The sequence below is a fragment of the Oxyura jamaicensis genome, chromosome 11 (genome assembly GCF_011077185.1).
Source record: "Oxyura jamaicensis isolate SHBP4307 breed ruddy duck chromosome 11, BPBGC_Ojam_1.0, whole genome shotgun sequence".
NCBI lineage: Eukaryota > Metazoa > Chordata > Aves > Anseriformes > Anatidae > Oxyura > Oxyura jamaicensis.
Genome location: NC_048903.1, coordinates 16084591 through 16110369, shown reverse-complemented (window position 1 = coordinate 16110369; position 25779 = coordinate 16084591). Strand labels below are relative to the sequence as shown.

Genomic DNA, 25779 nt, shown 5'->3' with positions numbered 1-25779 from the left:
AGGGCCCTGATTTCACCTAGCGTGCCACTGCCTAGGCTTGAACATCCTCGTGTGTCCAAGCACCTCCTATGCACAGGGCCCTGCTCAGCCATTTTTTTCTCATTTGCTCTCAGGGTAAATTTAAGTAAAAGATAGCACAAGGTGGTTGGGGTATCAAATTTGGTTTCCCCGAGAGAAAACCAAGATATTTAGCTTGTGATTATTTCTGTTCACTACCTTCTTTTTCCCCCAAAAAAATCTTTAGCTCTCCAAAGTGCTTTATTTAAGTAACACAGAAGTTTTATTCTTACTCTTCTAAATAGGTAGGCTTCTATTAGAAATGTTGTGGCTTCTGAGAACAAGTTTGAACTTGTGTGTTCATGCCACGGAGTGCAGTGCTACCCGTCTGCTTTCCATACGTTTGCATAAAAACACCCCGTTGTTACTGGCTGCTGAGGCTGGGACGTGAGAAAGCAGGTGGTGAACTTTGAGGTGCGTTACTTTTATACACCTGTGTTACTTTTACACGTGCACTTCCAAGGTGCTTCACTACCGAGTACGTGGCAGTGGGTGGAAGTGAAGCAATTAAAAGCAGCAGAATGTGGATGTGCATTAGAAATTCTTGTGCAGGTATAAAAATGTCATTAGGAATATTACAAGTACTGGTTCTTCTAAGAAGCTCAGAGGCTGTCTTAGCTTCAGCTGGTAAAAATATAGGCAAAACTGCATGTTTTATAAAGGGGAAACATAAGGAAAAAAAATGCACAAATCTCTGTCCAAAGTTGAAAAAGATACCTTAGAAGGTGGTAGATGTTAGAAGTAAAAAAGCACATATTTTGATTTTCTTAGTTCCATGTGATTGCAAGATTGCCTGTCCCCAAAATCTGTTCTTTCTTAGGGAAGAGGTATAAATAATCTCACAGAATAAGAGTCAAACATCTTTATGTACGCTGAGGAGCTCTGCCACGAAGTAGTACTCTGCTCAGTGAGTTCCCCTTCTGTTCTCCTTCCTGCAGTGACATTTGCTTATGTGCCATCTCTTTGATGTTACGGCTGCTATCCTTCAAACACATCCCTACCACTACAACCCTGTCTCCTTTTTATCTTACCCCTTGGAGATTTGGATTGCTAAAGCCATCTTGAAGTTGGTACACCAAAATTTGGAGCAGAGATTATACCACGTTTAGGAAGAACCAATATTCTCCTGTCACTGTTTTTTCAGCGTTTTGGAGAGAGGGATATGAAAGGTCCATTTGTAGGAATTGATTTCTGGCGTATGGTTGAAAATGGGGAGGCTTTGACAATATTTTGGAGAGTATTTTTGAGCAGGAGTGGAAATTTATTTCCACGGCTTCCCTAGTTTCTAGCAAGAGAAAACAGCATGACAAAACAGAAAAACATAATGTAGCACTGTTTTTGATCTCCAAAAGAGTTTTTTATTATTATTATTATTTTTATTTTTGGAAATATCTGTAAGTTTGATGTTAATGCTATTATTAAAAGGTGCTCAGAAGCTCGCTGGAATATACTGAATCCAGTGAAGTCAGCTGTCACTCCCTTGTTCTGTGACATGACTCCTTGGCTGTGCCATCCCAAATCCACCTGGTTACCTTGTCGCCTTGTCCCTCAGCCTATCTACATCCAGCCTGCTGTGCCCTGTTGCTTCGGAATGCCTTGGCACCATGGCTTTCCGCACTGATTATTCAGGTATGATTATTTCCCTGTGGATGTTTATATGATTACAGCAAAGCTACTAACAATAAAGTATGATAAAAGAGATGGTTTGGGTTTAGGGTTAGAGAGCTGTGTATTAAACTGCACTACTCTAAATATAATTTTGCTTCGGAACCTGCTCTCTGTGTTTAAGTATGAATTTCTATTTAACGCAGCAGGGAATTCAGTTTACATATATAGAGATACTACGTGTTTCAGTTCCATTTCTTTATCAGATTCTAAACTCTTTTTCTCTCTTCCATGCTACTTAAACCTTCCTTCATTTTGGTATAACTGTGGCATTTGTCCAATTATTGTTTTTTTTTTTTTGTTTCTGTAATGGACCAATACTATTATTTGCAGGGCTCCACAGCAGTAATCTCCCGTTCCATGCTTTTTTTTTTTTTTTAAATTAGTTTTTTTAATGTCCTTCTAGGCAATTATCACTTGTGGGGGCAGTATTTTTATTTGCGTTTATTTGACTAACATTTCTGAAGAAGCTTTTACAAAACAGTTTGGCCCAGTCCTTCAGCTTATGAATATGTATCAACTTGTAAATTCAGGCCAACCCTAACACTTCACTTACTCATTTAGTGAAAGCCAAATATATAATAAAATTATCACTTTCTCAAAAGTTGCTTATTTGTTTAATCCCATCAAGAAATCAAGTTGGTTAGTCCTTTAATAGGACACCTTGTATTGCAAAACAAAAATAAAATGTTTAAAGGTTTCATTAAACTTCTAAAAGCTTATTTTAATGCCTTTCACGGGACAGAGGAAGTTTTAAAAGGTATTTGGTGCCCTTTGCTTTCAATATTGCTTACATTCTGGGGAAATCAGGAAGCTGGGAATTTATCGCCTTAATACAAAGTGTCTTCAACAGAAGTCTCTTGTTGATATAAATAGAAATACTAGATTAAAAAGTTAACTTCTCTGAATCTCTGAGGATTCGTTAGTGATATCCTTACAGGTAAATGTTCTGTAAATATTACAGTAAAACCAAATTCTGAAGCCATTCGGTTGTTCTTGGAGCCTCTTCCTCAGTTGTGCCTTTTTACAGAAATACACTTTTTGTTACTCGCTGGCTCTTCATGCAAACAGATTCTGAGTCCTTTCTGTTTGACAAACTGAGGAGTTACGAACCTGTAAGGCTGGCTTCAGGCATAACTGTGGCCAAAGAAATTGTATGAATCTTTGAATGAGAGCAAATCTTTGAATCTTTGTATGAGAGCAAAAATACAGAAAACTGTAAAATTGTATCTGCCCCTCACCTCTTTCTTTTTTTTTTTTGTCAGAAAAAGTTGTAAGGAAAAGTGAAGGCAAGGCAGTGCTCCAAAATGCACCTGGTAGAACTTTAAACCATTTGGTTCTCATGGCTAGAAACTTGAAACCTGGCTCTTTTGTAGGTGAACTGTAGTTGAGGTAGTTATATCCATCTTCAGTGCACACGTTAGCTGTTTGGGGTACGTTTTATATTTAATTCAGTGGAATATTAATTCCTATCTGTATTAATAATATGCAGTAAAAGCAGTGGAAGGATCCATTTAATTGAAACAGAACTTGGATCCTTGCAAAGTGCTGAGATAAAACAGCAGCAGCATCAAAATTGGAGAATAAACTTCAGAAGCAGCAAAAGGCCTGTGAGAGACAATGCCCTAATGGAAGCGGTAATGATGAAATCTTTTTGCATTTCTGCTTTAGAAATTAATTTTAAAAGTGGCAAGCCCAAGCCACTGCAAAAACAAAACAAAGCAAAACAAAACAATCAAAAAACCAAGCTATGCCATTTCATGACACTGGCTTGAAAGTTTTATAAGGTCTTGTAAAATGCAAGAAAAGATTTCTATAGTCTCTACATTTTGTAGAAAAATCTCAATTACTGTAGTGGCACTGAGCCAACTTCGGTCGGTGCAAATGCTGCTGGAAGAGCCCCGACACATTTTGTGCCAAACCACAGGTGTGATGTGGTTACCGAAATGTAGGATGAAGATTCAGGTAGACTTTTCTAAGCCTTTTATTTTTTATTTATTTTTTCCTTGTAGAAGTAAGTTTCATGGCCACAAGTGCAGTATCATGTCAGTGATAAGTTGGTAAAGTTTTGTTTTGAGTTAGCTCTGACAGGCAGAACACTGTGCCGTAATTCTAAAGTTCATACTTATTTTAATTAAAGTGAAATTAAAGCAGAAATAATAGAGGCCAGCGGATGAACAAAACGATTGGATTCCATCTGAAGATTAAGGTAAAACCCAAAGGGAAGCAGGGGAGCAGGGGTGTTTACAGGTGAGAGTGATTTTTTATGAGATTAATTTTATAATGATTGTGGGTAACGCACCCCTTTTCCTTTTTTTTTTTAAATTTATTTTTTCCTAACGTGGATGGCTGAGGATAACCAGACCGCTATTTTGACCACGCTGAGTAAACCTGCTCTCTGCAAGTTAATCATTTTCTATTTGGCAAACATAATTTACTGAATGTTTAATCGAGCTTGAAGTTAGCGTTTCTTTTGGCAAAACGAAACACGCTCTCTTACATCTTGTAGGAGTTTGGGGTTTGTGCCTTTCTATTCAGTGGTGCTGTAAGGGGCCAAAACTAAAATCGTTGGACCTTCCTTGAACTACTCCGTCAGTTTTTCTTAGCTATGGCCATGGGTGACAAACTGTAGGGACAGCACGTTCAATATGCTCCTCCTTCCAGTTTCTTGAATTTTTGCTGAATTTACCACCATGGGAGGTGCTGGATTTTGTGGTGTGAGTGCCCAAGGGCTGCAGCCTGGAGCGAGGCCAAAGAAGTAGCTGCATGGTTGCCAGCAAGCGGCCTTCAGAGGCTAACAGCTTTCAATTGCTCTCAGCCTGGATGAGTTTTAAACAGACAAGTGCAGAGAGCTCATTACCTTGATTAATTCCTGGCTATCCAGATTCTGGTCAGTAAAGTAGTTCTTTGAAATGTATTTCCTAGTTGTCAAATGAGCTCCCATAAAGGCTCTAGAAATAGTCAATGCTGGTGATGCAAGGAGAGGACTATTACGTGCTCATCATTTATTCTTAGGCAGAGGTGGGCTCCTGGCATATTGAAAGTTTTCAAAGAAGGAAACAAATTGGTTTGGCAGACCTGAAGAGCTTGAATTAATTCACTGGGCAGTGCATTTGAACGCTGCTGATGTGGAACAGCACAGCCAGAAGTGTAAATATACGTCTGTTCAGCCTGAACATGCTAAGTCCTTGATTTCCTACCATTTTTTCAGGCCCTTGAGCTCTTCATTTAATTTACCTGCAGTGGCAATTAGTGGCAATTAATACATGGGTGGAATGATGGATTTGATGCAATCATCTAGCGTGTTTTTAGGGACTAGTATTAAAAGCAGGTGTTTGGTGTTCTGGGTTAACTACTGAGATAGTCCTTTTAAATATTAAATATTTAGGAGCGATAAAGGTATGTACCGACAGTTTTAACTATTTAGTATAATTCTAGGTATTAATGTCCATGTGTATGTGTGCATTTGGGAAGGTGGAGTCAAATTTAGGGCCCACAGCTTCTCCGCCCTTCCTGTGACCATGTTTGTACTCGAGTAGTACAAGCTACAAATCTGATCCTAAGCGTATAGTATTTTGAAACAAGGGAATTCATTAGTATTGTGTATATATTGAACATCTTTATGCAATTCAGCTGAGACTAGAACCCTTAATTGGCAAAGATTTCATAACTAAAGATTCATAAAGTGATTCAGAAAACAAGCAATTAGGGATCGAGGTACAGTTTTACAGTTACTGTTTCAGGATGTAGCCTCAAATACCTCCATATGCAACAACTGGAGCACTGTTTAAATTAATATAACGAAGGAGACCAGATTTCTACTAAGGACGGTAAATATCAATTACTTCAGCATGTGAACAACTGCTTCATACAGCTCCATGCTGGAAGTGCAGACTCTGTCATTCCTTTCCTTCCTTCCAGTTTTCAGTTTCAGACATGCCAATTCAGAATTAATTTCCATTGCATTCTTTTTGATAGAAATCCCAACCATGGAAAAATTAAATATATCTGAACTCCATAATTTCTTTTTTTAAGATAATCAATTAGCATAAAAATACAAAAAAAATACAGTTCAAGTGCAGTGTTTCCAAGATAACCCACACATCAGCATGGTTTCTTTGGCTTTTAGGGCTACATGCTTACCTCTGGGGTCAGTGCATTGTTATCTGAAGTCTGACTCGAGAGCAAAATATGTGTGAAACCATCTTCTTTCCGGACTACAATGTCCCTGAACCGGCAGTTACTTTCATTTTGACGCACGCTGTATCTCAGTCTCTTATCGAAGACATAATCTTTTTCCCCATCTAGTTTCCTTTTCACAGTGCTGTGTAGATTCAAGCTGCCATTGGCCAGAGAAGAACCTTTCAGATGGAAATAATCAGAGCATAATTATGTCTATACTTTCAAAGAAATGGAGTCATACTTTTTATTAGCTTAAACATAATGCAATATTTACAATAGCCTCTACACGATAAGTTTGGTAAATCAGAAATCTGCCTGTCTAGTCGAATGTGGCCTCAAGCCATTCCTATTATTCTTTAAAGCCTGTATATTCCAACATGCAGTTCCTTTTTGTTCTCTGATCAGACAGCCACTGGGTCGAATGACTTGTAGCATGTGGGACTGGTACTCTTAATGGGATTCAGCTCTGCTTTGAAGATGAAAGCAGTTTTATCATGGTCTGTCCTATCACTTTGGGGTGATCCCTGAATTCATTTGGAGATTTGAACTCAGCTTTGGAGAAACTTGACAAGACAGGTTTCATCCAAATCCCATCTTTCAAAGTTACATTTTCTTCCTTTTATGACGACCAAAAAGCGATTATGAGATGCGAATTTTAACACAGGTTGTCTCTCGTTGCACATCTCTATGTGATGGCAAGTTAGGGAGTTCTTACTTAGGGGAGCTGACAGATACCACGACTGGATTTCCCTTCCCTCTACCCATATGGTTAGCATTAGAAGTAGCAGTTAGCCATCACTGCTCTGATCCCAAGCTTCTCCTCATTACATTTTGCAGTCACAATAATGAGCTGACTTCTGACTAACAGATACGATGTTGATATTGGACCTCGTACATTGAAAGGATTAATGCCGATGCCGTTTTGGAGGGTATCCAGCATTAGGAAAAAAAATCAGAACTATGAAAATAAAGATAAAAGTTCCTTCTGAAACAGAATGAGAGTAATAACAGTTTATTCTGTAAAGGCAGTTTATTTTGACATACAGTTCGTGTGACCTGTATGTTATTATTTTGCTCATCTTTGCAGTTCCGTTGCAATAGGCAATGCGTCGGAAAATCTTTACAAGATTTTTATGCAAGTCTCCTTTTCTAATTATAGAAGTTTCACACAATTACTATTAAAAGTAAAGCAGGGACAGGTTGCTGATGAACAGGGAGGATTAAATGCACTCTGTTCGTTGAAATAGTTTCCAAGTGTTTTTGTTTGTTTAAATAGACGTAAACCCACGATACTCCCTCTTAGAGAAAGGCTAAGATGCAAACCCTGCCAATGCAAACCCATTCCAGCATCTGGGATGAAACAGCTGAGAATTTTTAAAGGGGAGATGACATGAATAGAACATAATTTCCATTTTATAGCTTAAATGACCACTCTCCAATTAAAAATGCTCTGTTGGAGTAGAATTGAATGGTAAATTCATAACAGATCACGCTCTAAAGCAAAACCAGTTACCTTGGTTTTATGTCAGCTACGTTTCAACTTAATTCATGTTTGTGTAGCTAACTGAATGGTCTGGTAGCTAATGACTGGCAATGGCCTGTGGAATTGTTCAGTAGGTGAAATACCCGTGTACACCCTGCAGTTATGATATGCGATGTTAAAATATGTAGAGCGCTTCAGAGTACTTAACTACGCAGCTACCAGCAACAAACTACTAGGGTATGAAGAGGTAAAACTCCCAGAAAAGTATAAAGAACTTACAAAACCAGAGGCGTGAATGAACATTAAGTGGAATATGTGTCCGACTAACTGTACTGATAATCTACCTTGCGTGGAAGATTAAGCCACATCTATTTTAAATACAGACACTAAGAGAATGGTAGAAGATTAATTCACACAGATAATCCAGCTCAGCAAAAAGCCTCACAGAAATAATTCAAGTTTTTTGTCACATTCTTCTTTGTTCGAATAATGTAGTTAGTCTGTAAATTAAATATATGATGTAAGGAATTATAGATCGGATCAGTATTCTAACTGTCTGCACACCAGCTGACAAAAATTTAACCTCGGTAGAGAAATATCTAAATTAAATTTGAGAGAAACGTAAATGGAAAAGCGCAATTTCCAAGAATGGATGATTAACAGAACAAGAAGCAGTGAGTAAATTGTCATCTCAGTGTATACAGTGCATCCCTGTAATCTTGTTTAATCTGATAAACCGGAGAAAATGATCAGCAAAATCCAAAGACAACACTCGTGTGAGATCAGGCCAATTTAGCATGTCTGCTGCAGAGATGTGATGGAGCTACTGAAGGCTTGCTCTGGAGCCACCAAAGCATCCAGATTGTCTTTGCATGAGCTTTAATAGTTAGCACCTGCTTAACGCACACAAGGGTAACAGTACCTCAGCATGTCAGAATGAAAAATGGCTGTGTCAGGAAAAAAGAGGCCTTCACAAAGCAATCTGTAATGCATGTGAAATAAATTAAGGACGTCACAAATAAAGCAAGGAAGCTTTAGGTACTTCTAAATGTGGTTTACCAGCTTAGCAGTGAGAATACGGTGCTCAGTCCAAGTACAAACTGGAAGCAGAAAATAATCCTTCTTGTACGGGGAGAGTAATGTAATCATTAACTTTTTTGTGAAGGTACCTAAACACATACTGATATTTACAAGTTTCAGTATCTCTTAAGGGAACTTAAGATATTTCCACACCACTGGTGCATGCAGTACTCCTCTGAAAATGGCAATAATGGATGCTAAAAAGGAGGAAACCCAAGCTGGTCACTTTCTGCAGTCCTTTGTCCTAATATCATCCCTCATATTGAACAGGAATATGAGAAGACTGATCCTTCCCATTTCCTTCAGTATTTCTTCGTGGACCTTTCCATGGATTTCTCTAATCCCTTTTTGAGCCTGTTGATGCTGCCTGTCTCCGCAGCCTCCTGCAGTATGAGTTTGAGAAGTTTAGTAACCTCTCTCCTCATAGAGGAATTTCCTTTCATCTGCGCTTTTATCTGATGTTCCACCAGTTTCAGTGAGGGGTCTCTAGTTCGGCTATTGAGGGATTTAGCACGCAACAGTTCCGCATTTATTTTACCAGAGACCTTCATGATGTTACAAACTTTGATCACGTCCCCTCTCAGCCTCCCTCTCTCCAAAAGGAAAACTCTTTTGTCTTGTAATCCACATCATTGTTTGAGTTGCTGGTCCCTGTATCTTGTACTGCACTACCACCAAAGGGGAGGACATGTCACGGTGTTCCTGGTGTTGCTGTTGGAACGGGAAGGTGCCTAAAGACTTCAGATCGCTCTGGGGTTCTGTTATACTGGGCACTGCAGGAAACATCAGAAATGTGTAGTCTAAAAAAAATGAGGCAGACAAAGAGTAGGAGATGAGAGAGCAAAAAACGTGCAGTGAGCCTCAGATCCATCCCTCCGGGCTTTGGAGGGCTCGGATCTCCCCATCTCCTTCCCCTGCTCCGCCGCTTCCACTCCCAGAGACAAGACACCTCAACCCACCCTTATTTTCTGATCCTTTTTTTTTCTCATTTTCATCACAGCTCCCCAGTCAGTGTGATGGAGCAGTCTCTGTGCCACCACTTGGTGCTGGCACTAGGGTACCGGCAGGCAGCCACACCGCGAGCAACTGCTCGAGCTGGAAAAAACCTTCCTGCAAAACCTTCCTTAATTTTCCAACAGATCGGGTTCATCTTGTAGGCTCAACAGTACTGAAAGGGGAGGGGATGGGGATAACGACCAGGATGTCGTGGGAAGAAGGGCTGGGCTGCTCCTTTTGTTAGCAGCACGCATTTATGATGACCGAAAAGGAGCTATGGGTTTCATTTTTCTAGGTGAAATAAACCACATTCCCTTATTCTGCCTGGTAGAACAGCTTGGCATTCCTCTCAGTCTTTCCAACAGCCTTTCTCTGTCTCCATTCTGTCTTTCTTGTGGGCAATGGTTAATACTGTAGATACTTAAAGGCAGGGTTCTGGTGATAATTTACTAATAATTTCAGACTTCTTCAGCTAAGGGAGCATCTGTAAGATATCTAAAAGCAATGGGTTTTTATCCAAACTGAGAAAGCAAGCATATTTGGATGTCTTTTGCTGCCAGTATTTCTCCAGAATAAATAAAACAGAACAAGCTAAAAAAACAAGAGGAAACAGTGACTAAGTTCATAGAGAAAATTTAAATTAAGGGCACCATGAGACTACAAAGATTTTCGTAATGGAGAAAAACAGTGGTTAGTGATACATGACAAGCAAAAATTCTTCAGCAGATGGCACAGAAATAGAGCGACGTAGGAAAGGAGAGGGGAAATTAAAAGGGGCTGGTTTTTGATGCTGTCAAGAAACCTGACAAAACAATCACTCTCAATTACAATGTATGGAGAGAAACAGCGAGGTGATAACAGGAGACAACAAATGGCACCAGAAGGAATGCTATTGTTAGCTCCTGAGAGCATCGGTGGATGTTCTCCTGCAGAGGTTTTCAACATGTTCCCATTTGCAGACCCTTAAATAACTGTCAGTAAAGATGACTGCCCTCCTTCTGAAGGGAAGTGCAGATGTCAGGAGAGGTTTTATACGAGAGGTCTGTCCCAGCTCCAGCACATCAGGGTTCCTGGCCTCCACTAGGGCATGAATAATTTTGTGCAAATATCTGTAGATGTACACTCATCTTTCTGGGGTAAATTGCCTGTTCGTGAGAGTTTTGTCTACGGGTTGAGCAGGAAACAATTATCCCCGAGAGGATGTACAAAACCAAACACAAATTGGTGGAAGTCTGTTTGAGCCACCAAAAACTAGTTTTCAAACATTTATTTGTTTCAACAGAACTGACAGCGTGCGGGGCATACCACAGGCAAACAGAGCAGATCTTTTTTCATTAGCTGTAGTATGTAGGGTACTTGTTATATTGCTTGGCTCCATACACCGGGAGTCAAACATCAGTATAATACAAAGGAATACTGGTTCTGGCTGATGGTTTTTGGAGTCTTTCACTTGTACTCTTTGTCTCTAGACCAACGGATCTTAAAATTTCTAAATACACTTTCTGTGAGCTTGTACACTTAGCTGCGGAACGAGGCTGCCATTTGTTTGGGCTTCATACAGGCAAGCTCAAAACTGACACAGATCTCTGCTTTGTAGGATCCTACGTGGGGCTGCCTGGGAGCCGCAGGGTCCGGGAGCCAAACCCAGGTCCTCCGGGCTCCGGCTTTGTTCTACATATAGCGCCTGGGAGCCCTGCGAGCGCTGGTGGGGCACGCCGGGCTTTCGGCTTCCAGACTCGGTGGCAGACAGCCTGAAACCTCTGGCATAGCTGGCTGCCTCCAAGCTAAACGTGGGAGTCCTGCCAAGCAGACTGCCACGGAGCTGCAGGTCTCGGGGGACAGAGCCTTGGGACCTTGGCTCAGATCTGGAGAAAGTTTTGAAACCCAAGATGCTTGGAACAGACCTTCTGTTATTCAACAAATTGGCATTTTGTCTCTGAAACTTTCTTCATTTGTAATTTCTAAAATTTCAGAGCAGTTTTAGTGTGACATCTACCCTGATTAAAACGGGGCTGTGGCTCTAACTGACATGTGGCAGGGGCGTGCTGGCATCCTCTGTGCCCCTTCCCTGCGAGGGTGAGTGCTGAGGAGTTCATGAATTGTTGGAACCGGTGAGGAGTAGTGCGAGGCTCTCTGATCTGACATTTCAAATGAAGCAAACGCCCGTGTCAGGAAACAGGCCTTCTCAAGCTCTAGGAAGAAGAGCTAGGGATTTTATTTTGACCACTTGGTCTTGGTAGTCTCATCTGCCCTCTTTGTAGCTTTCTCTCTCCACTGTGCATGTGCTGGGTATCACAGAGCAAGACGGGAAGGATTAGCTGCTAGGCCAGGAGCCCTCTGTACATGGCCAAACCCAGGGCTGCATCGGCACAGCAGCTACTGAAACAGAGCACTCTTACAGGAATTGTTTGGATGGGGTTGGTGGATACCATTCACTAGGTCCGGTGGGGACAAATGGAAGGCTCATTTGACCTTACAGTTCTTTGTAGCCCTTTGGTTCTTCATTAAAAAAACACGTGTACATTATGGGAATTAATGCACCGTAAAGATGCATTTTATATCAGAACTTCCACAATGAATAACATTAAAAAATGCATTAAAAATCATTAGAACCAGCAAGAAAGCAAAGAAAATCACTTTATACGCACCTGTAGTTAGACATGTAAGTCTCTTTAGGGAAGCATCTAACTTTTAAAGCAGATTCATGTGAGCTCAAATCAATCAAAACCCAGAATCCTGCGCTCTCAGCTGTGTCATTGACATCATCTGGGCCACTTACGCATTTAAAGCTGGCCGTATATTTTGCTAGCATGTTTCTAAGAAGATACTTGATGCCTGAATTGCAGCAGTTGGAAGATGCAAGTATGAAGACTAGGCAAGGACAGCTCTACTTCCCAAATCCAGTAGCATTTTCTGGGTTGCCAGTGGGGCAGAAAATGGAAAGCTGAGTGATATAACTTATGTTGACTTTTGAAAAGTTTTTGGCAGGGCGATTCACAGACGCTGTTAAGGAAATGAGTGCTATCATGGGCTATGGAAAGTGGCTACTAGAAATAAATAATTGGAACAAATGGTTACTTTTCATCATGTCAAATGTTTAGGAGTTGGCTGCCCCAAGGACCTGCAGAAGGATTAGTTTACTTCTTGGATGTATTAATGAAGTGGGAAGAGAAGTATGAGAGGAAATTTTGAAGAGAATACCAAATAAGTAGAGTAAAAATGAGGAAAGATTTTGAAGAGCTTCACTGAGTCATAACAAAAAGGTGAATTGGCAACAGTAAAGCAGATTAAATGCATAATGAATGGAATCATACATATAGCTGTATTCTAAATTAACTGCAACCAGCAAGAAAAATAATGAAGAGCAACTGTGTATCACTCAATGAAAGCTTTATGCAGTGTGTAACAGTGGAAAAAATCATACGCAAAAGACTGTGTTGCCACTATATCAGTAAGCAGGAGGAAATCATTTGGAAAGGCTCCTGCTGTTTTTAAAAGGTATTAAGGTATTAAAAAAACAACACCAAAACCAACACACACCAAAAGTAAAGGTCAAAAAAACCCCAAACCCCCAAACAGAACAAAACAAAAAAAAATTACAACCAAACAAGCAAGAACTTGGTCAAATTAAATATGGATGCAAGGAACTTTCTGCCACAAAGCATCATCAAGGCTGTAAGTTTGGTAGGATGAAAAAAGGTTGTACATATATAGGTAATAAGAAGCTACACGATTGCATTAAACTGCACGATATTTTATAGGTAACATAAATTTATCTTCTCTGAAAACTTATTCTTTGAGAACTAAACCAGTCAGTATCTACAGGGATTAGGAAGGAATTTTTCCTGTAGGCAAATTACCTCGTTCACTTCAAGGCTGTCTGTACCTTCCAGTAATGTCAGTAATGTGTCTTGCAAGTTCTGGTGCTCCTAGTCACTGCCAAACACGAGGCTCTGGAAGGTCTGAGTATTCCCCAGCACTGACTACATTCATCCTTAAGAACCTGAATGTTACCCTGACATACTTACCAGGATACTGATAGTATAGAAAAACGAAGTCTCAGCATTATACATACCTCCATTGTCATTCCTACTATATGCCTTGTCAGCATTGCCCCATAAGGGCTTCCTACTGCCAAGACCTGCAACAAAGCCCACACTGCTTCGTGCCACTCTGTGGGAAACGGAAGAAGCCAACTGACAAAAAAAATGCCATGGTGTATTGGGAAAGGGGAGTGAAACTTGGTTATGTGCTTCTCACCACATCCCTTGTGTAGCATGACAATGATTTTTCCATGAGTGGACTCTTTGCTTTCAGTTTCTGTAGTTACCCCCCCTCAAAAGATGGTAGTTGTTTAAATCACATACCAATTCCGTTCACAACAGGTGAATCGTTACTGACTTCCAACACGCTGGGCAAGTTTTGTTCTCCTTCATGATCATTTATATCCATGTTTTGCTGTTGTGAGCCATTCCCAAAATGTCTAGAATCTTTTTCATGACTGCCATCTCCATTCTGCAGACCATTATGTGGCTTTTTCAGTGGCATGATCTGTAAACCGCTGGGAGTAGTTCGGTAAGTTACAGTTTTAGCAGCCCTGTCATTAGCAGCTGCTGGCTTTGCTGCGTATCCTCTTTTCTGTTTTTGAAGAGAGGGATTAATTCTCTTCCTTTTGTGTGCTGACCCTTTAGCCTTCCCAGATTCAGAAGGTCTATGTGATATTTTGTCAACAGATGACCCTCGGCTTTCCCGTAAAAATTTTGGAGTGCTGGCCTGTTTCCCATGTCTTGATCGCTTTTCTCTAGTAACGTGTAGTCCATTGAACTCGTCAATAAATTCCTCACAATGTAGGAGATGATGTTCGGGTTCCCAGGTGTCTTCGTTGCTTCCATAGCCTTTCCATCTGATGAGATATTCCCATTTGCCCTTCTTGTTCTTCCTTTTGTCTACAATCCTCTCCACCTAAAAAAAAAATATATCAAAAAAGTATCATATTAGAAAGAAAAGCAGTTTGGTCATGAGAAATGTGTTCTTCATTTGCAGCTAAAGGCCTTCTTGACATTGTAAAGCAGCTTTAGTATTCATGAGATTCAGCTCCTACAACACGGTGCCTAAAATATGAAATGACTCCGACACTGAAAGCCTACCCAGGCTAGCCAAAAGGCAGCAACCTATTTTCCTGATTAAAGCTTATCTTAATTTCATAGGATGCAGTCCAACACTATATTCCCATTGGATCCTATATAGACCACGCAGCGTGCTGCTGAGGACCTAATTGCTGTGTATCTAACCGCTCGACAGAACGGCTAGGGATCGCAGCTACGTGTTTCTGTTCGACAAAGAATTCCCAGGAATGGACCTGGCAACACATGAGAGGAATGCAGTAGCCCTGGCAGTATTTTGACAGCAAGGCCATTTTCCCTTCTAAAAATATTAAGAAGAGACATAAAACGCCTGATCAGACCTGAGCTGGGGACCTGCAAGAGCCAAAATGTGAAAAAACAAGAGAGACACTGAAGATCAGTACTGAAAGCATGATTTCTTTAAAAATCTGTTTGTAAAATGAGCCTGCTACTGCTACATTCCTCAGCTACCTCTTGTCTGAAAGAGCTGCATAAAGCGTCTTTTGCTATACTGTCAGCTCCTGAGCATTCTCCTGAATTTACACACGGATTAGGTACCCGTAAATGCCTTCTTTGTGTCTTGAAGCTATCCTGAACAGAGAACCAATTAGAACAAATTACATTTTTTTTACACCAAAAAATTACAGCCATTACTGCCATCTGAATGTGAATTAACAGTACCGTGCTGTTGTGGAAAGCAAACCGTGCAACTGGAGAAGTCTTTGTGCTATCCCAGCACCGGCAAGGTCTCAGCTAGAGGGAGAGTGCACATGGAAACCCAAGCACAATTAGTGATCTATATTGGCTTGTGAGTGAAACTCGAAGAGAATTACTTGGTTTTGGGAAGAGGGGAAACGTAACAACAATCCTAAGTGAGTTAGAGATAGATGTGCAAAGGTAGAAGTAAATGATTCTGTGTGGATTGGACAGCAAGTCATGGGTTTAAATGGCATCAGGTGACACGTGGACAAGTCATTAGGAAAATCTTTGTGATGGTAAGAATAATTAAGCACTAGATAGATAACTTTAGGAAGGTATAGAGGGTTTTAGAAGAAACAGCTTTTGTCAGACCAACATCTGCCATGAGTAGCAACTGTTGGAAAATGGAGTATGATTAGAAAACCTTTTGTGGTCTCTCCCAAGTTTTATTTTCTGATTGTTTTACTTCTTGGAAATATGATTTATTAGGAATAAAGATGCGACTAGTGGAAAAAATCATTATTGTTAAACAAAAGCACTGTTGTTAATGTAGAAGAAATAAATAAATGGATAGCTAATGTAAGACTTTTCACTGCTCATCAAAGAAAAAATGTCTCATGTAAAGAACAACAGTGGAATCTGTACGGAGAATTTAACCTTGGAGAAGGGCAATCACAGCGGTGTAATTGTTCTTTCTAGGTCCCCTGTTAGAGCAAACCAATGGATTAATTCTGTCTGTTCACTGGCTGGAACTGTACATTCATAGAAATCTTGGTGGGTTCCCCAAAGGCATCTGAATGTAATTAGCAACTAAGCATTATACTTCCATCTCCATTCATTTACCTGGGAACTGTGCTAAGATACCTGGGTCTGAGTCATAGCGGCCAGCTTCCCTCCATCTCCAGGGCGCTCAGCTGCAGCATCCCGAACAGCTCATCCCTGTGCTCTGTCTTATCAAATATCTGCATAGAACCACTGTAGAAGCAAAGCAAGGAATCATCTGTGCTCTGAATTTAGCACAGTCCCCTTCAGGATTGCTCTGTGTGGCAAAACAATTAACTGAAGCTCAGTCTAGGAAGTTTGAGATGATTTGTCTGAAAAGAGGAAAAGTTCTCACAGAAAAATGAACTGGCTTTTTGTGTCCTCATCTGGGGACGAGCGGCTTTCAGTTGTCGAACTAATAGACTTACTGTGATCTTGTGGACTTCACAGGGAGCAGCTGTCCAAATTATCCCTGGCTTTGAAATACCTCTCATCCTCCTGTCTGGGACCAGCCGGTAAGACTACACCAACCTGCGGAACTCCGCAGTGGCCTGTGGTTGTGTGCAGATTTGTTACTTTAATTACTGCAGCTCACTATACCAAGGAGCAAAACATATATATATAAATATATCCTGGGGAAAAAATTAAATTGCTGCTAAACTCAGTAGACCACAGCTATCATTAGTGCACAGAATTTGGTTTAGCACTCTTCTGCTTGTATGAGCTCACAATGCATGTGCTTCCCCCTTATTTAATTGAGGATTTCAGGCTTGGAACACAAGCTCTGTGTCAGGTTGATGCTACCTTGGAGTATCTTAGGTATTTCTTTTGATGGATTGCACCAGTTGTGTTGCCCTACTTGCTCACTGAAGGAAGAGCCTCAGAAAGGATGGACAAATAACTTGCCATTTTCAGAATCATGCACAAAAACCATCTCTTCAACCTCACCTTTTTTCACTCATACACATATGTTTAAATTTATCTGTACTCTTTACCCATTTTCACATTGTTGCTCTACTACAAGGAGGGAAAGTAAAGGGAAGAAGTTACTTGGAATTTTTATTTTATTTTTTATTGTGGAAAACACAAAAATATTTTGGTGAAGAGACATTATGCATTTCAATTAAGAGGATAAAAGGAAAAAAACACGAGTAGTCTTTGTTCCTGGAAACAAAATACTGGCAACGGAGAATGTGATTAACCAGTTCAAAACAAATCATCATGAGGGGACAATAGAAGTATTTATGAAATTGGGTCAAATTTAATAAACGGTTTCAGAAAAGATATTCAGAAAGCAAATATATTTGGGAAAGACTAAGCATTTCATTACAGCATTTTCAGACTAAGCTATTAGTGTTCCACTTCAAATTTAACTAAACAAAACTAAGATGCAAAGGTTAAAGAGGAACTAAGTAACCTAAAGACAAAATGTTTTCTTTCTGATCAACCCCATTTTCAGTTTATTGTTTTGCTGGGGAGAAAATGAAAAAAAAAAGTGGGTTGATCCAAACTTATTTGTTGTCATTGAGTTTTTTGGTTCAGCCATCAAAACCACTGGCTTGACTAATGATGCATAAAAAGTCTGAGTAGATATTTACCTCGTCCTCATTACTGTCTCATTGTTCATTACTGAGTGCATTTGTGGGTAGCATCAAACATGCTTGACCTCTAAACATGGTCTCTTTTCTCTCTCGCGGCTTTAAGTTCTCCATTGATTTTTATCCCCTTCAGAGTGCCACTGTGTTTTTTCACTGCATACAGTGAAGTGCTTTAGCGTGAGCATAAATATCAGTTTGTTACCCACCCCTGGTACAGTCTGTCCTGTTTTTCTTCTATTCACAGTCCATGGTAATAATGAACATCACTTTTTTGTACATTTGCTTTAACAGGTAATATATAAAGTAATAGCCTTTCTGCATTTACTTCAGGTTACCCAAGTTCATATGTGTTTTCTTAATGAGAAATAATTCCATGACAGCTAGTGATTAATAGAAATAATACTTTCATTCGTTTCCTAGAATAAACAATACATGGTCTTGGGAATATGCAGAAATACTTAGAGCTTCCGTGTCTGATTTTCCCTTTCCCCTCTGTTCTGTCTTTAATGGCAACTGAAGAAAATCTTCCTAAAAGTGGCTTTGGTAGTTACAGTTTGCCAAATCCTTGAATTCACTATGTTTGGTTTGGAAAAGTGAGTGAAATCTAATAAAACTAAAATGACCGCAGACAAAGTGTAATGGAGGGGTATCACCGTTAGGAGAGTGCTAGAACTGACATATCCCATTCCTTGCCTGGACTCTGTCTCTCTCTCCATCTCTACTAATGCTGGGTGATTTGGGGAGCTGATATGTCACTATAAAAATATGCTTAAAGAAAACAAATAGAATAAGATGGTAGCATCTGTGCAAATGCATTTGCAACATACTCTTTAGCTTCCAAGTAGTCTTAAACCTAACAGTATGCACAACTGCAGAAACTAGGATGAAAGTCATAAATGAAATCTTTTTGTTTAAAAAGTTTTACATTCTAAAGTTACTGTGAAATTAAAAAAAAATAATCCCAGACAAGTATGGTACAAATGTGTAGAGCTTCATAAACTCAGTGATATGATCTGGTGATCAAGTGCACACAGTTTCCTTCTTCACACAAGATTAAGGGTCCAAATCACCCATTTAACCACAGTTATTGCTGACATCAAAAAAAAATCTAAGCCAAGTTAAAAAAGGGCAATTACCATTCAATTATTTCTATCGGTACAATTGCAAAATCAGAGCACTGTATACTCATCTCACAGTTCACAGCAGCTCTACAGAACATACAAAAAATCTTTACACTTCCAAAAAATCACCTTCTGGGAGATCAGTCAACCTGCAGAAAGGTGTGGAAGACTGCGTATCTGCTCAGTGATTTCCAAAATACAAGTCATGGCTTCTTTGTCCATGCAGATCTATGTAAACAATTTAACCTGTAATCTGTGATGCTCAGGTGGTCTCTCTGTGCATATAGTGCAGAGCAGCAGACTGATTTCATGACACACTAGAAAAACTGCTTTTCATTACTCTAAATTACAGCCCTTGTACTGCTTTATATATATATATATTTTCCTATGGAGATCTTTGTCCCGTGTTGTGCTTCAGGCTGTTGGAAGGAATGTAGATCTGTATTTGAAGAAGGTCCCAAGTAAAGAAAGGCAGTAAGACTTCTGAGAGAGATAAATGCCATCTGATTCAGCATGTTTGTTTTCAGAAAATTCATTATTGCCCTAAGTTCCTCCTTTTTGTTACCTGCTCCTGAAGAAATAATGTAATTGTTAGCTTTAATACCTTGCTTGCTTGGATTTGTGACTTGTGTTTCTCTTGTATTTTTATTTATTTTCTCAAAAAAGCTGCTAATCAGAGCATTTGTTCCAGATGTATGAAAAATATGGGAGTGTATCTTCTGAAAGGTTGGTATCCATGTTAGTAAAATAATGCTGGAATGGATGCTGGGTCTCTCCTCAGCATCTGATCCACAGTTTAAAAACAGAGTAGATCCAATTAATGTGCCAGCTACAAATCCTCCCTGGTAGTAAATTTGTATAATCACCTGGAAGGAAATGGAAATGAAAGAGCTAGATAGTCACAAAAATAAATGGGAAGACATTCCTGATCTGAATTATTCACAGGCAAAACTTCAATTGACATCTTCCCAGGAAGACGTTGATATCAAGAAGACCCTGCTTTTTATTCTCTTCCCTTTTTCTCTCTGTAAGCATACGGATTTCTAATTTTTTACTATCTTCTCAGGATCAGAAGAGGTGTTGAACTTGCTAGTGAAATTCTACAAGTTCTGTATTTTCACTGGAAAAAAACCTGTGAGTCTCATATTAAACCCAAGCCACTGCTTTAGATATACACGTCCTCCAACACATAGGCACGAAGGCTTAAGGCAGGGGAAGTAAACGCTGCACAAACACCTGCTGCTCTCGTTGGGTCCTCGTGTCCCGCCGGACAGCAGCGCCGCACAGGCTGCCTGCTCCACGCGTTGGTGTGCCGGTTATCTGGGAGAGCAGAAGGGCTCCGCCAGTTGTGTTATGCAGGGGTGAGGAGGCAATTTGAAATTACTGCTGCAAGTGCTCTTTTCACATTCCTAAGACTTTTTGGGACCCAGCATTTTGCCTGCCTAAGTACAGTCTATTAGCTATCTACCCTGGCGTCCAGGTATTTTAAAGAAACTGAAACATAAGCTGAGCTCTGTGCTTCCACAGGCAACGTGATTTCCTCTTTGTGTATGGGGTCTTGTGGCAGAAGAAGCTCACCTTTATTACCCATTTAGATAAAAAAAAGCCCTGGCTGATAGCCCTCAGAGAAGCAACCAACGACAGCTTCCATGCAGGCCCGTATCTCTAGTGGCTTTACACCGTTTTTCTTGGAAGCCCCACCTTTCTCTGAAATGCTGTCTCATTCAAACTGAAACTCTGCTCTGGCCTCTCAGTTGTTCATTTCTGGAAACTGCCCTGGTGCCACATCTCCAGCTCCACACATGGTCTGTTTGCCCCTTTGATCTCGTTTTTTCCTCTGGCTACCTCTGCTAACAGAGCCCATTGCCGTGCCCTTGCCTGCTCTAGTTTTGCTTGTTGCAGCTTCTCCTGGTTATAGCCTCATCCCTCCCAGACTCTTAAAGCTCTTCTCCCCTGCCATGTAACTTTAAGGATATGATCTAAATATTTTTTTTATTATCACATTGAAGTGTACATGCATCAATAGTACCTGTGGTGGATGTGCCAGAATCATTGTGTGTTTGAGCAGGTAGAAGCAATAACATGCCCAAGGATCTTCCACTGGAAGAAGGGGATTTTTGTATGGACCAGAACTGTCCCTTGAGAAAGGACTGGAAAAGGAAAATTAAAAAATGATGCAGGGACCAGGAAGGGACTTCCTGATCAGCATGTGTAGTCCCTGTCATTGCAGGCAGTTACATCATACAAAGCCTTTCATGTTGCACACGGTAATGATGCCAAACAAATTTCTGCCCTGGGCTTGTTATTGATAGGTTGCACAGCAAACAGCCGGCAGTTCTGCAATGTAATCACTTTTAAAAAATACTGAAAGTTTCCATTTGGAAAACAAATCAGTTTTCTAGGGTGCAAAGATGTCCTAAAAAAGTAGAGAACCTCTTTAGCAGTAGGCTAAGGGAATCTTGACCATGCTCCATGCATGTAAGAAGAGTGGTACTTCTCCCTTTGCAGTCCAGCTGTGCACCCGTGTTGTCAAAAGAACGGGTTGTACAAATGGTGGCAGACCTCTCCAGGTCTGTCCTCAGTAAACAGTTTAAATCCTCTCTATTTAGAAACAATAATCAACACATACAGCGTATGTGGAAATCCAAAGAGCATGGGTGTTTCTATTTGCTTTAAAGCATAATGATGAATTTCATTTATCAAGTCCTCATTTTCTTTTCTATAGTAAATTAGTTCACGATTGGTTTTCAGTGTTTGCATTTCTTAAGGAAAGAAAAACAAGAAGCCGGGCATACCAAATGTCCTTCACGTTAGAAATTAAAGTCAGCTCTTTCAGAATGAATCCCATAGTTCTATCTAGAACAGTTGATTTTGATAAAGAACACTTGCTTTTATTTCAGTAGTAAAGTGCAGCTGGTAATTCTTACTATAACACTCTGTTTGTTTTGCACATGATAATGCACACTTTAAATTTGGAAATAACAGGTATTTTCCTGGTGTGTAGACCAATGAAGGAAAAAATAGATGTTCTTCCTATTTACTACAAGTGAGATAGATGTGGATGAAGTTTGCTTAAAGCAGAGCTGTTCTTGTAAAGTCTATTGCTGTGGCAAGCACAGATGACTAAAAGATGAATGAGAAATCTAAATGCAAGGAGACAAAATATTTTGCTAAGCTCTACAAAGAGCTGGTTGTTTTGGACACATGTATGGCTCTCAGCTTTCTACACTGTGGACTATGTCCTGGGCTCTTTCTCTGCTGAGTTCAATGAGGTTCTCTGGTTTTATACCCCCTCAGAGTACGTGTGTGGGGAAGGTGCGTGCTTGTCAGCACAAGCAAAACCTAGTAAGGACCTGATTCTGTCAGTGCTTTCTTTAAGGGATATCAGCAGGATTATTCCCAATTTGCTTAGGTGTACATAAAGTCAAAGTAGGAATCCCTGGGACTTTTTTTGTTTGTTTGTTTTCATTTTAAAAGCAATTTATAGGAACAGGAACAGGACTTGAAGAGACTCTAAGCAAACCAGTGTTTATATGAACATATCACAGTGCTTTCAGCAAAGCTGGCTGGAATGCGTTAAAGATACTCATGTTTCTAAAGAGATACAGAACTGTGTATGCAGTATTAAAAAATAAAAACAGGACTATCTTGACTATCACTAACACTAGAGCTTTTCGCCAATACTAAATAAGTCCAGAAATTCAGGAATTGTTAATTTATGTAAAAGATTAACCTGAAATCATCAGATTGAATAAATGCTGTCTGTCTTCTTTTATGTTCATTTTCATTTCATTTTCCTGTTACCTTGCTCAGTTCTAGCTTATTTTAGTGTTCTGTTGTACCATTCACTCACTCTTTTCCTCCACCGTATGGACTTCATTCAAATTCAACTCAAGGCCAGGACTTCAGTTCAGCACGTTTACATGTATCCCAAAGCTTAGCCAGAAGTGAAGATCCCCCCCACAAAAAAAAAAATAATACAAAGGTTCAGCTATAATACACTATAAATAAATATTTGAACTACTCTGCTGTACTACCACTCGGTGACTCATTGCTTTACAAATGCCACTGGTACGACTGTCATAAAATAAACCACATGTTCTTGTGTGGTAGGTAGAAAAATATTTTCTTATCCCTTTTACAGAAAAGCAGTAGACTTGAGCACAAAGAAGTGAAGCCTGGTTTTTGAGGAGCTGTTTGCCCCTCTGTGGTTTGCATAGGTCCATAGGTGCTTGGGACTCAAGATTTCGCTGTGGGCATGAGCTTCAGCTGCTCAGAGAGGCCTTACCAACCTCATGCAGCGTGATATCTGGGAAGAATTGCCTAAGGGCAGCCTGTTGGCTTTGCAAAGGTTTTGTGCTGTGGGGACGATGGGAGACACCAAGAAGGTGCAGGAGGGGCTCACAAGGTGACTGTGGTCAGCTAAGTGTTCGTTGTACACCACCCTTGCCTTGCTGAAGTCCTGGAAGCATTGCAGAACTGAGCTCTACAGTGATCTTGGCAAGAGGACCACCTAACAGCTTTGCAGGTATTTTTGAGGAACTTGCCCTGTATTGCAATGATATCTTGGGAAAAATTAAAGCTCTGTGTTGAAAAACATGTCAAATGGACCATTAGAGCAGGCGTCGGGAAGTTACTCCAAGATAAGGGATATGGAATAGCAATTTTGGGGTACGGTGTGTAAAGGGACAGAACACATTTTCTAGCTGCTGTGTACAGGGAGACGTGAGTATCTTTGAAATGATCGATAATAGATTTGACGGGCAGCAACCCAGACAATCCCCAACCTACAGGCCTCAGTGTGAGTGGGGATGGTATTCCCTCCATCGTGACTGAGACAGGAGGGAGAGGAAAATGAAGAACTCTGTCCATGTTGTATTAACAGCTGGGCAGGGACGAGGAGATGTCAGAAAGATAAATCATATATCCGCTTCGTGCTTTCTATCCAAACCAGAATAGGAGGCAACTGGCTTGGAGCGTCCATATAGCAAAGGCAGCGACAGTCATGTTTGTGAACAATACCACACGGGGAGGCTTTGGAAGGAAAGGGCTAAAAATAGATAACTTTGTACAATATATGAGAAGGTTGAGAGGCGATCCTCCAAGTGAAAAGCTGAAGTAGCAGTTTGTAAAGTACTGGGATAATGAGAGAAGCAAAGTCACGAAACACAAAGGTATCTTGCAGAATTCGTCATTTTCCCGGTTACACAAATGAAGGTAATGTGATGGCAGAATACAGACGTGAGCCAAAAAGAAAGGTAGAGCACAAGGAGGAATAAAGAAACATGCTTTAGGTGACTGTAATGCCATGCTAGGAGCACAGAATTTTACAAGTATCCAGGATCACAGAAGGATCACAACATCACAGAAGGATGGCACGTGCAGGTTCAAAAATTATCTGTGGAACAGTAATTATCAAAAAGGAAGAATAACACACCCCTGTCCCCTCAGAAATAGCATTTGGATGAGTAGTGGCAGCAGACCAAACTGTAACCTCAATTATTACATCGGTTTTCAGTGCAGATTGAATTTGTGTTCCAGATCTGGGTTGTGCCCAGCATAAAACCACCTTACTACCAGTGCCTGGAAGGAACAAGCTCTCTTACAGACAGCAGTAAAGGCAGTTATGAAATCTGCCAACATTCCTCGGACTGATGCATTCAAAAATGTCTGAGTGCACCTAGTTAGAAATCTGCATTTAAAAAGTGGGGACAGAGCTCTAAAAGTGGAGATGTAAAGGAAGAAAAGGGTTTGAACAATTGGACAGACTCTGTGTGAGGAGGACGCCAGCTCACAGTGTGGGTAAAAGGCACACAGGGATGAAACCCATCCCTGAGTGTATGAATGGGCCGAGGCTGTGCCGGGCCAGGCCAAGCACACCGTGCCCACAGCACACTTGGGGCTATGTGCCTCTGTGCATCGCCCCTGGCAGTGGCGAGCCCCTAGGGGCTGCTGTCAGAGTGTCAGTCCCAGGCTGCCCGTCCTCTGTTCCTAAATTCTCCTGGAGCTGACTTGCCTTGCCCTCGGTGAGTCCCGTCTCAGCCTTGGTAATTCACCCAAGCCATGGTGGTGTTAAGTAGTGAGACCCCCGTTACTCCTGGTGATAGGGCTGCAGCCCCACGTTGGCTGTGCTTCCAGCTGACGGTGCTGACAGCTACCATCTCTTTCTGTTGGTAGGTCACACGGATGTCTCAAGCGTCAGGGGGAGACTGGAACTCTGATGAAGCTGAGGAACCATTTAGAAACGTCTGCACTTGAAGCAGTATCGAATATGTAAGTAGTGAATATATTAGTGGGGAAATCTTCCATCCATTTGCTAGTCAGATTCCTAACTTGGTGGCTGTCGTAATGCCTCAGCTGCTCCTGGATGCATTTACAGCAATGGTGAGGCAAAGGGCTTTGTTCCCTTGGCCTCTGTAGAATGGGGCACTATATGTTTGTAAATGTAGGGTTTCTTAGATTTATTCCCTACATTCGTCTCACTGGGATTAGACTAGTATATGTTCTCTCCGTGGCACTATGCCAGTCACAGACTGAGGCTGTGAAGGCTGCAGCTGTCTGCTTATTATTAATTGAGAGCCAGCGCAGAGACCAACACACACGGGTTGGTGCTCCAACACCCATACTGTTTTCCACAGAGTTTATGAATGGAAGTTTAAATTCACAATTTAGTGTAAGAAACCTCTGGGTCACATTTAATACTAAGGTTCCACTTGCAAATGGTTTATGAAATTACAGAAAGGAGTTTTAACAAACGCCAAATAAGTTGTTAGAGACTCTCATGAATCTTACACCTAATTAATCTTCTAATGACTCTGTGATAGTCTTGTGGTATTCTCACAGTCATCCCTAACACAAACTATACCTATCGCCCAATATTGGAACAGGTGTCCAGAGAGGCTGTGGAATACTCATCCTTGGAGAAACTCAGATCTTTCCTGAACAAGACCCCAAGTAATTTAATTAAGTTGGTGCTGCTTGCAGGAAGGGGGCTGAATCAGATGGCCTCCAAA

The 25779-nt window shown here is 40.7% G+C and overlaps 1 protein-coding gene across 1 annotated transcript in view; it reads right to left on the bottom strand.

The window, feature by feature from the left end:
- CDYL2 (chromodomain Y like 2) overlaps positions 1-25779 on the bottom strand; it is a 58815-nt gene that overhangs the window by 13374 nt on the left and 19662 nt on the right. Inside the window, exons 2-3 of the mRNA XM_035336849.1 lie at positions 13831-14425; positions 5866-6083 (exon numbers count right to left, since the gene is read on the bottom strand). Of these exons, the coding sequence (XP_035192740.1) occupies positions 5866-6083; positions 13831-14425 (813 nt within the window). The remainder of the gene's footprint in view (positions 1-5865; positions 6084-13830; positions 14426-25779) is intronic.